The sequence below is a fragment of the Anastrepha ludens genome, chromosome 5, assembly GCF_028408465.1.
Source record: "Anastrepha ludens isolate Willacy chromosome 5, idAnaLude1.1, whole genome shotgun sequence".
In the NCBI taxonomy this organism is placed as follows: Eukaryota; Metazoa; Arthropoda; class Insecta; order Diptera; family Tephritidae; genus Anastrepha; species Anastrepha ludens.
Genome location: NC_071501.1, coordinates 88,622,030 through 88,637,073, shown reverse-complemented (window position 1 = coordinate 88,637,073; position 15,044 = coordinate 88,622,030). Strand labels below are relative to the sequence as shown.

Sequence of the window (15,044 nt, the reverse complement as noted above, 5' to 3'; positions counted from 1 at the left end):
CCAGATCTGGGGAAAATGGTGGCTGTGGCTTGTGACATCATTAGTGTGCTGTTTTTGACCAAAAAGTCGCGTACAAGCAACGATCTGTGAGCAGGGGTGTTATCGTGATGCAAGAGTCAATTTTTGTTCTTCCACAAATCCGGGCGTTTCTGGCGGATTGCTTCTGGCAAATTGCGCGTAACTTGCAGGTAATATTCCTTATTGACCGTTTTACCCTGTGACAAGAACTCATGATGCACAACCAGCTGAACTTTCACATAGTTCAGTTTATTCCTCGTCTTGTTTGACAAAGAAATATCGATTTTCGAGTTAAGACTTAATAAATATGTAATAATTTATTGGTAGAGTGCATTTTATTTTATAGAGTACGCATGCCAAACGCGGTCAAGGGCTTGAGATATGTCGAGAAAGACTGCATTATTTTTTGTGTATGGACTTGTTCGATGGTACTGTGATTTTGAAATCGAGGGAAAAGGACTCCATTATTTTAGAGGAAATATGATGATGGGCCGATATGATTCGACTTGTTCAGCGCTCTTTTCGGGTGTGAAGATAGTTTTTACGGGCCAATTTTTATTGAAATACATATATTAATTTTTGTTAGAGTTATCGTGCGCTAGGACGCACAGACGGACGTACAGACATGACTAAAATATTTGTTAATATTGGCACAAGTGTGCGTGCATGATAATGTACCAAACCTTCTGCTTATTTATTTCTTTTTTTTAAGTCAATGCTAATAACCTAACTGACTAGATTTACAGGGTTACATAATAAAATCTTAAGAAACAAAATTAAGTACATAGATAATTTATTAGACAAATAATAAGACTCATTAAGTGCTTTTGTTTAGCATTGGTATAGGAAAATCAAGATCAAGCCTTCTAGGAAGTCCTCTTGTAAGAGGAGCTAAATTAAGGTAATTAAATCTGAGAACTTTAACATAAAATGGATTATAAGAGCGAAGTGTTCTATTATTCGTAGGAGAATGGAAATTTATTTGGCTGAGTTGATCTGAACAGTCAATGATGCCAGATATTAAGCCTTGAACTAGTCGTCGGATCGCAAGTCTTGCAGGATAAGCATAAAGGTTGAAGCGCAAAACGTACAAACTTGCGTTGAACGCCTTCAATGGAAGGAGGAGGAATACATCGGATTCCAGATGACGGATGCACACTCTAACTTCGAACGAACTAAAGCATGATATAAGATTTTTCTAGTGTATGGGTCTTTAAAATCACTAGCATAGCTTCGCAAAAAAGCTAAGGCACATGCCAATGCCTTCGAAATATTATAGTTAATATTAAATAAAGAACCTAAAAGACGAATGAAAAATAAAACTATAAAATTTCATTGACTCAGACAAGAGTTACATTTCAAATATAATAAGTTGAGGAAGAGAGATTCATCGACTTGAAAAACGTCATGTGATAACATTTACTAGTATTATGACATGGTTTGTTTTGAAGAGCCCAGTCATTCAGAGCATTCAAGTCTTCCTGTAATAACAATGCATCCGATAGAGAGGAGATTCTGCGAGAAAGTTTCAAATCATCTGCACAGAGTAAATATTTCGAATATTTGAAACAACGGCCAACGTCATTAATGAAAAGTGTAAACAAGATAGCACCAAGAATAATACTTTGTGGTACTCTAGAAGTTAACACAAATGTATGAGATTTAGTACTCCTAATTTCAACAAATGATATTAAATTTGACAGGTATGATTTCAGCCATAAAAGGAAAGGCGAGCGGAAGCATGGATTTTCAAGTTTCCAGAGGAAAATTTTGTGCGAGACCGTGTCAAATGCTTTTTACTCTTAATCTCAGAGACACAGAGCTGAGGAAAAATAGCTATATTTCTAATATTAGATCTAATACCTAATGCATCATCAAAGCTGGCGTCGCAGCATTGGTATGTCCGGAGACTAAAAAACTCTCCCTCGTTTGGAACCGTCGCCCACCCTTGAACCGCTTCCCCAGTACTTCAGAGTGGCGTTTCATCGTCATCGACCTGCCTTCGTCCAGGCCCCGCTTTTTTATCTCTAGAATTCTTTCCGCCAAATCACTGCTGATGTCCCACGTTTCCTCGCTACTTAGCATCTTGTCGATTACATTTTCAGTGGTTATGGGGCGTTCGCATTTCCCTATTTTGAATAGGGTTTTCTAGAAATATCCGTGCCCCGAAAGCATTTGGGTTGTATAAAAATTGACTTTACCGAAGCTCCTGCTGTTCCACGTGACGACGCCTTTTATGAGTCTAGCCTTCCATCTGCTGCGTGTGTTTCGTTTCTCCAGCAATCTTGCCATAGCCTTAGCATTTCATTCTTTATTTCGCGCGCTGCACTGTTGTTACTCTTTCTTCCATCCTCTCGTTATTTAATGCCCGCAACTCTTTCCTAGTGGGCAAAAGCTAGTAATTTTATCGGTATTGAACCACTTATACCTTGAACAACGGACTCTGATACTTGGCAGTGGACAGACACAACTCTGAGAGCTGCCCTTCGTTGTACCGATGCTAAGAGCGATGATTTACCTTTAGCTTATTTGCCACAGTTTAGCTCCGTATAAGGAACGGAGATCGTGGTAGCCATCATTATTTCTCGTTTCCTTTGTGTTGGACCCCCTATGTTAGCCATCAGTAAACTGAGTAGGAATGCCATCTTAACGACTTTCTCTGCTGCGTGGTTTATTTGGGCCCAGAAGGTTAGTCTTGAGTCCAGTCTTATGCCTAGGTGATATGCCCCATATAGCTTATTGGAAACAAAGTGAATAACTACAGTTTTTAAGTAAAAAAGAAGATATTCCAACAATGTCTCTTTCCAAGGAAGATTGAAGAAATGAAATACCATTCATAATATCTGGTTCATATAACGACAACGACTCAAAGTCTAAGGTTTTGGCTGCATCAACACAAAAATGATAGTTTACGGATTCTGAGTCCACGACATAACTGGACTTGAAAAAGTCAGCAAAAAGGTTTACGTAGTCAGATATACGCCCTGAAAAGTGCCATTAAATTTCACTCTGGTTGGAGTATATTCTCTTAATGTTAAATTCTTTGTTGAAAAATAAAAGCGAAAAAAATTTAGTTCAAGCCAAAAAAACTGACCACTTCTAAATAATGAATTCTCTAATTAGTTAATTACTAACACAGTAATTTTCCGGGTTTTTAGGACTCATAACAGAGACATTTGATTGTATTTTTAGATTGTCATTTTGGCTTTAGGCCTCTATCCTTACGCAAAACTAACAATCAAAAACAAACAAAACAGAATTTACCTCCAAAGAAAATATTTTTTAAATTTTATTTATTAACATCAAATATTTCAGTAATTATCCAAGTTAAATCCAGAAATGGGTATACAAATTAAATCTCACTAATACACATAAAACATCCATTACCGCAAATGAGCGCTGTTCGGTATCAAATATCAAATTGCGAATGGCAATGCCACAAAGCATAGCCGTTTACCGCTCGCTATATCAAATCAAAAATGCTGGCGTTTTCTTCCACTTATTCCGTTAGACACTTTTCTATTTTTTTTTTTTTTTTGCATTTTTCAAATCCTGTAACAACCGGCATTTACAATCATTTATCCCGCCACATCTCAACCACAACCTTGGCCGCGACCACGGCCTCACCCTCATCAAAATCCAACTTTCACTCAAAATTCACTTTGGCATTTATTCATTCCATTATCGAAATCCCAACAAAGCTCCATTACACTGAGGGAGAGTAAAAAATAACTGTAAGACAGCCTGTCTGCCTCACTGACTGGCTGACATTTGTGCGGTGCACTAACGCAACGGTGCTTTATTTTTCTTTTCTTTTTTTTTAAGTTACTTTATTTATTTATTTATTTAGACGAAGTCTCTGCTAAGCTTTGCGAGTTGCAGCTGTAAAGTCGTCATGTAAAAATATCAAATATTACAACAACGTGGGGTGGCGTGGTAGGGAAATAATTTTTTGCATTTTTTTTGTGTGCTATTTTGCAACACTTGCGGTCGCTCGCGAATAAATTCTGTAAAATAATTGAGGACAATAAGAAAAATGACAAAATGAAAAGTCGCTGTCGAATGACAGAATTGGTGAGTGGCTGGTTGATGGTGCAGGTTGCGGGTTGTATTTGCTTCTTACATTTTTTTGCTTTTACTTATTTCAATTTTTCAGACAGCAAATGCTTCTAGAAGCAGCAGTCGGCTAATCTTACGATTTATGTTGCACAAGCGCACACTTTCTTATACGCCAATAGACCACACACGCCCATACACACACGCACACACTCACTTACATCTCCACGCTGCCGTCAGTTCGTGTAATTTGGTTAGTGTGACAGGCACACGTGTACGACAAGTGGAAAATTGACGTGCGATTATGTTTTTGTCAAAATTAAATTCCAAGTATCAAGTGTCAAAATTATTGCTCAAAAATTATGCTGAAGTTTTCTTTGACTCACAAGGATACACCAGCACTGTATATATACACACATACATGGGCGAATGTGTGAGTGTTCTGGGAGATTATTGGGATCTATGGGGCGTGGAATGGCTGCTTCTCTCTTTGTGCGCATGTCACTCTACCAAGCGGTATCCCATGCGAGTATGCCATTATATACATATTTACGTACTTGTGGATGGTATACATAAATACTTTTACTTTTTCCAAAATTCATATTTTGTACATAAATAGATAAGAAAACTAAAATGTCTTAGTAAAAACTAAACATAATTCAGAGAAATATTTTTTCTTCTTATTTGTTGCTCACAGCTTTTACTTCAACCTCTGAAAAAGCAACCACGAAACTATCAAAAACAGGCAGAGTTCGGATTTCAGTTTAGTGTGGAAACAAAGTTTTGTTTGCCATATGCCTTGGCGAGTTATTAGTAGAACTTCAGAAAAATTATTTCGAAGCAAATGTGTAACAAGCCTACGCTAGCAAAATTGGTTGCACGAAACAAGTCTTAGATTCCTTTTGAGCTACGCCAAAGAAAAATTAACTTCAAAGAGCAAAGAAAAAAACTTAATGCAAGCCAAAATTTAAGAAAGTAAAATATGTACTGATATTTCTAAGGTAAACTGGGGGTCGGAACCGACCTTATAAGATTTATCCAAAAATGCTTAGCGACAGGTGGGGTTCTCTCACCATTCCTCTGGGTTGTTGTTTTAAATTACCTGCTGGAAGAGCTGGTGAAAGGTGGCTGCAGAGTAATTGCTTACGTGGATGACGTGTTACTAATTGTTAGAGGAAAATTTGTGGATACTCTGTACAACTTGATGCAGGGTTATCTGAACGCAGTTGTTAGATGGGCAACGGATTGCGGCCTGTCGGTGAATCCTCTTAAGACGGAGTTCGTCTTATTTACGAGGAAATATAAAATACCCGGAGCTCAATTTCCCTTACTAGGGAGCGCTCCTCTGATGCTTTCTGAGAAGATGAGGTACCTAGGTATTATCCTTGACAGCAAGCTTACGCGGAAGCCCAATATTGAGGAAAGAGTGAGGAAGGCAACAATAAGCTTGTATGGGTGCTAGGGCGCAATTGGCAAAAGATGGGGTCTTTCACCAAGAGTTGTTTTTTGGCTATATAATACTATTGTAAAGCCTATCTTGTTGTATGGAGTCATAGTCTGGTGGAACTCACTAGAGAGGGCGACATTGGTCAAGAAGCTGGAGAGAGTTCAGAGGTCGGCACTCATTGGAATCAGTGGGGCGCTTCGAACGACACCTACTCTGGCGCTCAACGCAATGTTAAATGTGGTACCCGTAGACATCATAGGCAGAATTGCCGCTACACGTACCGCAATCAGACTGAGGGGATGGAGCTCTAAGCTAAACCTCACTTATGGGCACTCAAGCATCCTTAGAAACTTCGAGCTCATCCCTCTGTCAACGGATCAGTGTATACCCACACATTGAAGCACATGACTTGAATAAGTAGCGAAGTTTGAGTAAATAAATATCTCTAACTAAATAAATAATAGGTTGCCTGGTTGGCAATAAGCCACGCATAGACCTTTTCGTCCCTAGCGATACCAGATGGAGACTGACCTCTATGAATACTGAAAGTAGACATCATGTGGGAGGTCAGCGCTTTTGGCATATCTGAGCAGAGCTGGGAGATCCGCTTTTGAGAAGTCCGCCAGACCTTCAAACAATGGGGCTCCCAGACATTTTAAACGCATTTTTAATAATGCCGGACAGACGCACAGAACGTGTTCTAAAGTTTCCTCAACATCTTCTCTGCATTTCCTGCCTTTGTCCGTGTTAGCAATCCCTATCTTGTATGCATTTGCAGCCAATAGATTATGACCTGTCAGCATACCTATGATAGTTCTGTAGTCCTTTCACGAGAGCGTAAGTACGAATTGATCAGTTTTATGTTCTACACATAACTTTTGCTGTTTTGCATGTGGTCAGATTAGTCCATCCAGCTTCCACTCGCCCTTTCATGTAGTTGTCCATTTCGTTGTATGCTGCATGTATTTAGCGGTTTTAGTATGCCGTTCACTTGTTCAAATGGTAGTCTAAAAGCACTTTTTGCTATCTCATCTACTATTTCGTTCCCCATAATGCCTTTGTGACCTGGTACCCAATGGATATGCAGCCTATTGCAGCCTTTCTATGACCTCACTGTTCCGGCGAACATTTTTGGGCTTAGTACCATATGAGCTTATTGCTGCTTGACTTTCCACGTATATATTAATTGTTGTGTTCTTTCTTGTTCTTGTGTAGGCTAGCTCCGCGGCTTTCCCCACAGCAAAAACTTGGAAAATACCGCTGTGGTCTGGCAGCTTGATAGGCTATCCCTAGTTTTGAGCAGTAAATTCCCGCTCCCACTCCGTCTAAAGTTTTAGAGCCGTCTGTATAGATGTGAAAAGTCCTATGGCCAGACTTCATCCCTTTCTGCCGTCCCTCCTCTTCAATTGTAGTACGAAACTTTCTCGAAACAATTTCAAGCCGACTCCGAACGGTGGATATTTTTTATAAGGAGCTTTTTCATGATAGAAATACACTCGGAGGTTTGCCATTGCCTGCCGAGGGGCGACCGGTATTAGAAAAAATGGTTTCTTCATTTTGGTCTTTCACCGGGATTCGAACCTACGATTCGAACATAATTCGAAACGATAGTCACGCACCAACCCATTCGACTACGGCGGCCGCCAAGTATTACCAAAATCATCACAATTTCAGTCGCTATTCATCTGCTCTGCAAAATATTGGACAGTCAAACGAAGGGGAACTCAGTGCACTATTAACATTATATTTAATTTGATCGCGTGAGGTTGAGTACCTAGAACATGGTCACGTAAGTAACCCAACCAATAGCTCACAATCCGTTTTTGAAAGCATGATTTTACCAGACCGGTATGATCTTACTGCTAAGCAAATGGACGCAGTGGTCTTTTGGCTCTTAGGAATGGCAAATACTGTAGGCTCCGAAGCGGCACGTTTTATAAATTATTCCATGACATAAATGCAGTTCAAGTAAGTGAGCGTAGTCGTCATCTTCTAATGCGAATGAGCTTCTTCCTTTTTCCCGCCTGTTCGGTCTTTCTCCCTCTGTTTTTTCCTCCCCTCTGTTTTCCTCTGTATGGCTTCACAATGGACGAATTTTATTATTTGTCCAAGAGGGCGCTCACGTGGGCAGCCATTTATCCTAACCTAACCTAAGTGAGATGCCCCGCGTTTTTTTGGTTGGCTCATGTCATGGCAATTGGATTCAAAAGCAGTCAGACTTTGAGATAGTTATTTGTTATATGTCAGCCGCAAAGGAGTTTGCGCAAAATTACTACGATTATTAGAGAGTAAACAAGAAACTGAGGCACACAAATTTCATACAATTTTCGACAGTGAGAAATCAAACAGTGAGGTCCATTTCAACTTCAAGTATTTTTCGTTAATATCCTTACCATAAATTCAAAGTTTATTTATTCGTATTCGACCAACGCCTTTTTTGTGTTTTGTATTTACGATTGCATTCATATTTTTAAGCTTAAATTCACTGAATATGAAATCATAAAAAATTCATGGCAAAAAGGCAAAACTGTCGTCCATTTGCTGCCCAAGCGAAAAGGAAAAAACTGAGGATGTCTTTCCCTATTTACGTTTATATGACAGCTTTGTTCCCTTTGTTGCCTTTTTGTTACATCTTTTTTGGCTTTCTTATTGTTCTTGCAAGCCGTACTTTTAAAATTTAATTCAATGAAATTAATCCTTTTTCTGTAGAATAACAAATAGTAGGCAGAAAACGTATTTTAATTCATTTTGCACCGTAAGTATTCAATTTCCCAACAATAAAAACAAAACACTTTAAGGGATTTCTTTGTGAGAATTCTGCAAGTTGAGGCATAATTTTTTGACGAGCCAAATGCTACACTGAGCGAAAAATTTCATAGAATTGTTAAGAATAACTGAGGTGCGCTAGTACGAGTATATGCATATGGGGGTCGTTTGAAAAGTTCGTGTAAAGTCAGAGAGATATGACTACTGGTGCGTGTCGAGGTTATGTTTAGTGAGTAGCATATCTTGGAAGAACACACACCCAGTTTCAGCCAGATTGGCATATTTCTTTGCGTTTGGCATTCGTTTGAATCGAGGAAGTCGAGTGATTTTCCTTTTTCATCACGATATGCACCAGCTCACATCTCAGCAGTTGTGGTCGCAAAATTATTGAACATAGGGTTCCAACTCGTTTCACATCCCACTTATTCTCCAGACTCGACTCCCTCAGATTCCTCGTACAAATTTTCCCAATTTGAAGAAATGGCTGGTGGGAAAAGATTTTATTCTTACGAGTAGATGATTGCCGAAACGAATGGCTATTTTTCAGACTTGGACCAAAACTACTATTTGGAAGGGATCAAAAAACTAGAACAGCGTTGAACGACTATGATTATATGTGGAGAAGGCTTACAACAAACAATCAAGCAGTTTTTATTTTTACACGGACTTTCCGAAAGACCCTCGTATTGCTATGATCAGAATTAGTCGGGTTGAATATATAAATTTTTCTGTAATTTTTTGAATTTTCGTATATTTGACCTAGCTAACCTGCGAAGTATTTTGAAGAATTTTCGAGGGACTTTTAGGACGTTTTATGTCCTCGAATGGAATTTTCAGCTGAGTGGAAGTGCTTTAGTACGTTATTTCATATAAATTTGCCGCATAATTTTTTTTATTTTTTTATTCCTTGATAATATAATATATACAATTAGACGACGTTTTTAAGAGAAACTAAGGAACGAATATAAAAAAACCGTCTCTCTGCACATATAATCACTTCTAGTCGGCGCATAGGGGGAAATTTTTCTTACTTCAAAACTAATTTTCCTCTGCTTTTCCTGTGCCTGGTCTACTCTATACATGGCGGCACAAAATTAATCAGGCAAATTTTTTTTTGTGAACAAATTTTTTACTAAATAAAAAAATGATTTAGAGTGATCGGAATCTGAATTTTGACCTTTGCTTGCTAAAAACAGAGTTGGGGGTATAATTTTAGATAATTTTTGACACTTTTGAACCACAAATCCTCAGTATATTTTACAAGCAGCCAAGGTGAATGGTAAAATAAAGATTTCCATCTAAGCTAGAGTAAATGTTTGTCAATATTTGGTTTTTTTAAGTATGAACCGAAAACCAAACAGCAGTCTATGGTACGTCGTCCGAAAGGGAAAAATCTACCTGTGAAAGCCAGGCAGCAAAAATCAGCAACAAAAATGATAGTCTCGGTTTACTGCACCAGACTAAAAATTGTTCCAGCTATTCCTTCATAGTCTTCTCAGACAGTAACTGCCAATGGTGTACTGAAAGCTGTTGAAAAATTTGCTTGGAAATAGGAAAAGGCGAGGAACTGCGCCGCTACTTCTACTCTTTAATGCGCCCACGCTAATGCGCCAGCTCACACCGCTGAAATGACACGCACGCTTTCTGGCATTGAAGAAATTCATACATCTTCATATTCTCCGAATTGCTGGTCTGCGATTTCTGGCTATTCCCGAATATTGAAAAAAATAAGATAATTTATTCTTAATCTTCGGGTTTCTTTCATTGTTTGCTGTATTTGTAATGCCTCATATTTCTGTGAAACGTCTACTCTTACGAAAAGTTTTGCTCAGAAATTACGAGTGGCTGAAAGAGCAATAGAAAGATCGATACTGGACATAAACAAAAGGCACAAAATTTCAAAATCAGAAAACAAAAGTTGCCGATGTAATTGAAAGAGTTACCAAAGCAAAATAGAAATAAGCTGGCCACATAGCGCGTTCTACAGATAGGTTAGACTGAGTGGCTGTCTTCCGATACATTTAGGCCCGAATAGCGCCAATGTGATACCACTGAAGCTCACTTTACACTCCTGAACCTTCTCTGAACCAACCTGTGTATTTAATGAATTTTGTTGATTTCGGGAACGCTATTTGTGAGATCTCTTCAGTGCTGTGAAAAAAGGCGAGCCCGAGCGTAGAAATCCTTCTTCTGTATGGGGCAATGAAAGTACACAGGAGGTGTTCCACGATTACTTCTTCTTGGCAGTATCTTGACAGCTTCGACAAAAGTCATTATGTGGTACTCCAGGTTATTTGCTTGAATTCCAGTTGGACAAAAGAATCCTAGAATAGAGGCCACGAGCTGACTGGAGGAAAATTGGAAATCAATCGCGGAATCCTTCTGTTCACGATTGGATCGGAGGCGCTCGAAGGACATTCCGAGGATGACAAAATCTTAGCTCTCAAATTTTGTGAACATCCTCACCGGCCACTGTCTGCTGGGCATACATGCCGTGAGACTCGGAATTACTTTGAGTCCTTTTCGCGTAAGCTGTATGGAGGATGATGTGGAATCATCTCAGCACCTGCTCCTTAGCTGCCCAGCTCTCGCGGGACTAAGAATCAAACATCTTTCTTCTCACTTATTTTCTGCGCCTGCTGAAATAACAGGTCTTGATATCAAAAATCTGATGAACTACACCAGCAGCATAAAACACCTGACACAGCCGCAAATTAGTTACCGTTCATAGATCACAAATACTCAACCCCCACCCCTTTCCTTTTCGTCCTATCTTTTTCCTTCACCTCTTTTTCCCCTTGCAATGGTATCACAAAGGATGAACCAAACTTCTCTCGTCCAAGTGGGCCCACTTTCTGGGCAACCATTACAACACAACCTAATCTAGGTCCAATGCAAATGACAGCTGCTTAAAGAAGAGCAATTTTGTATCGCGCAAATTTGTATTGAAAGAGTATAGAAAAGGTCAGGCTTAACTAAGTTGTTATGAAAACTGAAAGTGTATTCCAGTCTTGAAGTTGTGGTCACACCCATCATCTACGACTACCATAAATTCTATTGAAACCCTCTTCTGTTTCAATAAGCGTTAATTTTATAATACAGGGTCCGGTACTCGAAGAGTAGCTAATTAAAAAGGCCATAAATTTAGTTTGGAAAATTACTTTTATTCAATTCAAAGTAAAAAATGTGTGAAAATAATACAAAATTAAGAATCAATTTACTTTTGCTCGATATGACCCCCTTTTGCTTTGACTATGGCCTTGAGACGGTCCAGATACGAATTGCAATCTGCCCGAATGTGACCTGCTGGTATGTTTGAAACATTTTCTCATCATCGGCCCAGCGATCTCCTGCGCTCTCTCAGTCAGATTTGTTGCTGCTTTGGTGTGAGATCATGCGCTTTTTAGATCTTGTAAGGCTTGACTTTGAGGTCATTTTTCAGTGTGTGGCGGATGCTACGGTCAGATATTTTCAGTTCTTTCGCCGATTGATTGACACTTCGTCGGGGATTTCGCTCAAGTCGGTTCTTCACTTTTAGAACCATTTCACGTGACGTTGCAGTCTTTTTATGGCCATCTTCGATCACACTATTACGTTTGAAATCCATTACTGATTTTCTTTTTTCGCGTTTACTCTCGGCAAAATGCCCATGCATCAGGCATCAGTTGCGCGAGCGGTCTGAAGTTGGTTACACTTCGAGTGCTGGACCCTGTATATTTCACAACTAACAAAAACTTCTCAAATGCGTTGCCGCAACAGACGCAAAGGATTCATTGTGACAGGCCTATTAGTTGCAGATTAACAGGCCAAGTTTTTATGTAGATTAATAAAGGATGATGATGGCAGGCTGACTTTTTCTCTAATCCTTTGAGAGTACCCTATTAGTTGGACGTTATAGGTCGTATGCCTGAAAGGTTGTTCGAAAAAAAAATTTTTTTTGGTAAAGATAAGTTTTGGTTTTTGCACCAAGACTGGGCTATCTAAAATACACTAATTTGTGGGGTCCAATGTAGACAAAAACTGCTTTTTTATGTATTTTTAATATTATAGTTCCAGAACCACCGAATATTCCTGGTATGGTAATAGTTTCATTCCATCAAAATGCGTTTTGACTTGCTACAAATCTGCCTGATGCTCTTGAAAAAGATGTACCGATCTTCGACATTTTCATTCTTAGTTTGAGTTGAACACGACTAACTTTTAGGCCTACTCAACTATCTGACATCAACTGACTTCACTGCACAACTATCCACAACAAAAAATAGCCCTACTTTCTTCTTCTTGATTGTAGCGTCTATAGCGTCGTAAAGCTCATACAGCTCATTGTTCCATCGCCTACGATACTCTCCGGCACCAACGTGCAAAGGTCCAAAAATCGTGCGCATAATCTTTCTCTCAAACACACCAAGGGACGCCTCATTGGATGTTAGCATCGCCGAAGCTTCTGCACCATATGTGAGGGCGGACATGATGAGAGCCTTATCAAGTGTTTGTCGAGAGAGGACTTTACTACCCAATCGACTACTTAATGTAAAGTAGCACTTGTTGCCAAGGGTCCAACTTGGCTGCAATATAAACTGAAAGTTTAAAAACTTCTATCAAGGAGAATTTACTGGGGAAAAACGCTCCAATATTTTCTAAAATTTTTTCGCGTGTAAATTCTTTACGCATAGTTAGGATTTGTTTAGCAGATATTGCTTTAATTTTCGAAAATATAAAAAAATATTTGATATGCTAACGCATACATTAATAATGAACAACAGCCAGCGCATAAGTTGCTACAAAAATCTACGGACTAAAGCAAAAAGTGGAAAGCAACCCGAAGGGGCTGCGAAGTGGAAATCTAAGGCGCACACAACACACTTAGACACCTTTGATCACGAGCCGTAACCGAGAAGGCGAGGAGCCAAAAGGGCAATAATTGCACAACGGCAGGGGTAGTCACAACTGGTGGACTGGCAGACTGGCGGGTTGCATAACTGAATGAATGGATAACTGCTGGCAGTGCGTGGCTGCTGCTCTACTGGCTGACAAACTGGTTGGTTGAGTACATGAAATTTGATACGATTTATGAATTTTTTGTTAACACACTTTTACAGACGCGCATGTGTGTGTATGTGCAGCCACTTATCAGAAACAGAAAACTTAATTTTATGACCTTTTTTTACTGCCTGCCGGAATATGCATAACCCTCTTGATTTCATTTGAATCTTTTGTAGTATTTGAAGTAGCAACATCCATTACAATTCGCCCAAACAAAAGGAAGCATAATTTTATTTATACACATCTTAGCAGTGAGTTTGGCAAGTAGTTACTGTTTCTCACCTGAACGCGCGCTTCCGTCAGATTAATTTTCATCGCCAGGTCCTCGCGTGTGAACACATCCGGATAATGGGTCTGTGCAAAGGCAGTCTCCAGCTCCTCCAACTGTGAAACAAAGGAAAAAAACATGTATAAAGAAAGACAAAAAGGAATACAACAAATTAAAAAAAAAAAAAATAGAAATACCTACTAAAAATGTGGAAGCAAAAAAGCAGATATTCCTAATAGTTAAATAATTAACTACTATACGACCGCCTCCCTTCAACTCTCCTCACTTACCTGTTGCAATGTGAATGTGGTGCGATTACGCCGCTGCTTGCGTCGCACAAATGTCTCATCGTGTATGGAAGGATGGTAGGAGTAACTTGCATCTGAAGTCGGGATTAGTCGGCACGGCATGGCAGCAGAGTGAAGCACATGGAAGAAGAAGAAGAAAACAAAAAGTTTGCTAAATGTGAGAAAATCGCCAGAGCAGCATTAGATGAAATAGTAACTGTAGTGTGTATGTGAATATGTGTGTGCACATATGTACATATGAGTGTTTATGTGCATGTGTGTGTGTGTGAATCTGCTGGAATTAGCTGGCATAATTGAAGCGCTGCAGCAACACTTCGCCTGCGGCGTACTTAAGCTGTGTGATAAGCACGTAAGTGCAGCAGACTCTGGAGGAATTAGTTTCGAGTTAATAAAATAGAAGACCTAAAAGTAATTTTTGTATTATAGAAAAGCGGTGTGTGGAAATTTTAGTATATTCAGTGCATATTCACATATCTTCATATTTATTATGAAACATTAACTGAGGTTTTTGACAAAACTGACCTTGCGATCTATTATTTGTGTTCGAGCGTTAATAAATTTTGCAATACAATATTCGTTTGGGTAAACTTTCAAGAAGAACTGTGAAACAAACATTTCTAAACAGCCGACATTCTTTGGGTCATAGGGATAAAATAATCAGCCCTCTAATGCAATTCATCGTTGATGGTTAAGTTTCAAGGCCGGTGTTGAATTTGAATAAGATAAATTTTTTTTAGGAAATTATAGTCATTTCTCTTTATTATGATAATATTGGTATAGCTCAATTACGTATGGAATAAAATATCGGCGAAATGGCCGCCGCGGCTCGGCGGCACACCCCCAAAGACCACCAAATGCAAATAGGTCCTTATCTAAAGGGTGGTTAAGTTTCAAGGGCCGGTGTTGATTTTGAATAAAACACAATTTTTTCAGGAAATTATTGTTATTTCTCCTTACTATGATAATACTAGTATGGCTCAATTACGTATGGAACAAAATATCGGCCAAATGGCCGCCGCGGTCTCAGCGGCACACCTCCAACCGATGGTCCAAATTTTCGGTGACGCTGAGGCCTAATTGAGGTTCTATGCCGTTAATGTGCCGAATTATCTCATCCTTTAGCTTTTGAATTGTTGCT

General features: G+C 39.2%; 1 protein-coding gene across 1 annotated transcript in view; it reads right to left on the bottom strand.

The window, feature by feature from the left end:
* LOC128864020 (homeobox protein aristaless) overlaps positions 1-15,044 on the bottom strand; it is a 173,279-nt gene that overhangs the window by 64,636 nt on the left and 93,599 nt on the right. Inside the window, exons 3-4 of the mRNA XM_054103487.1 lie at positions 13,889-13,980; positions 13,613-13,714 (exon numbers count right to left, since the gene is read on the bottom strand). Of these exons, the coding sequence (XP_053959462.1) occupies positions 13,613-13,714; positions 13,889-13,980 (194 nt within the window). The remainder of the gene's footprint in view (positions 1-13,612; positions 13,715-13,888; positions 13,981-15,044) is intronic.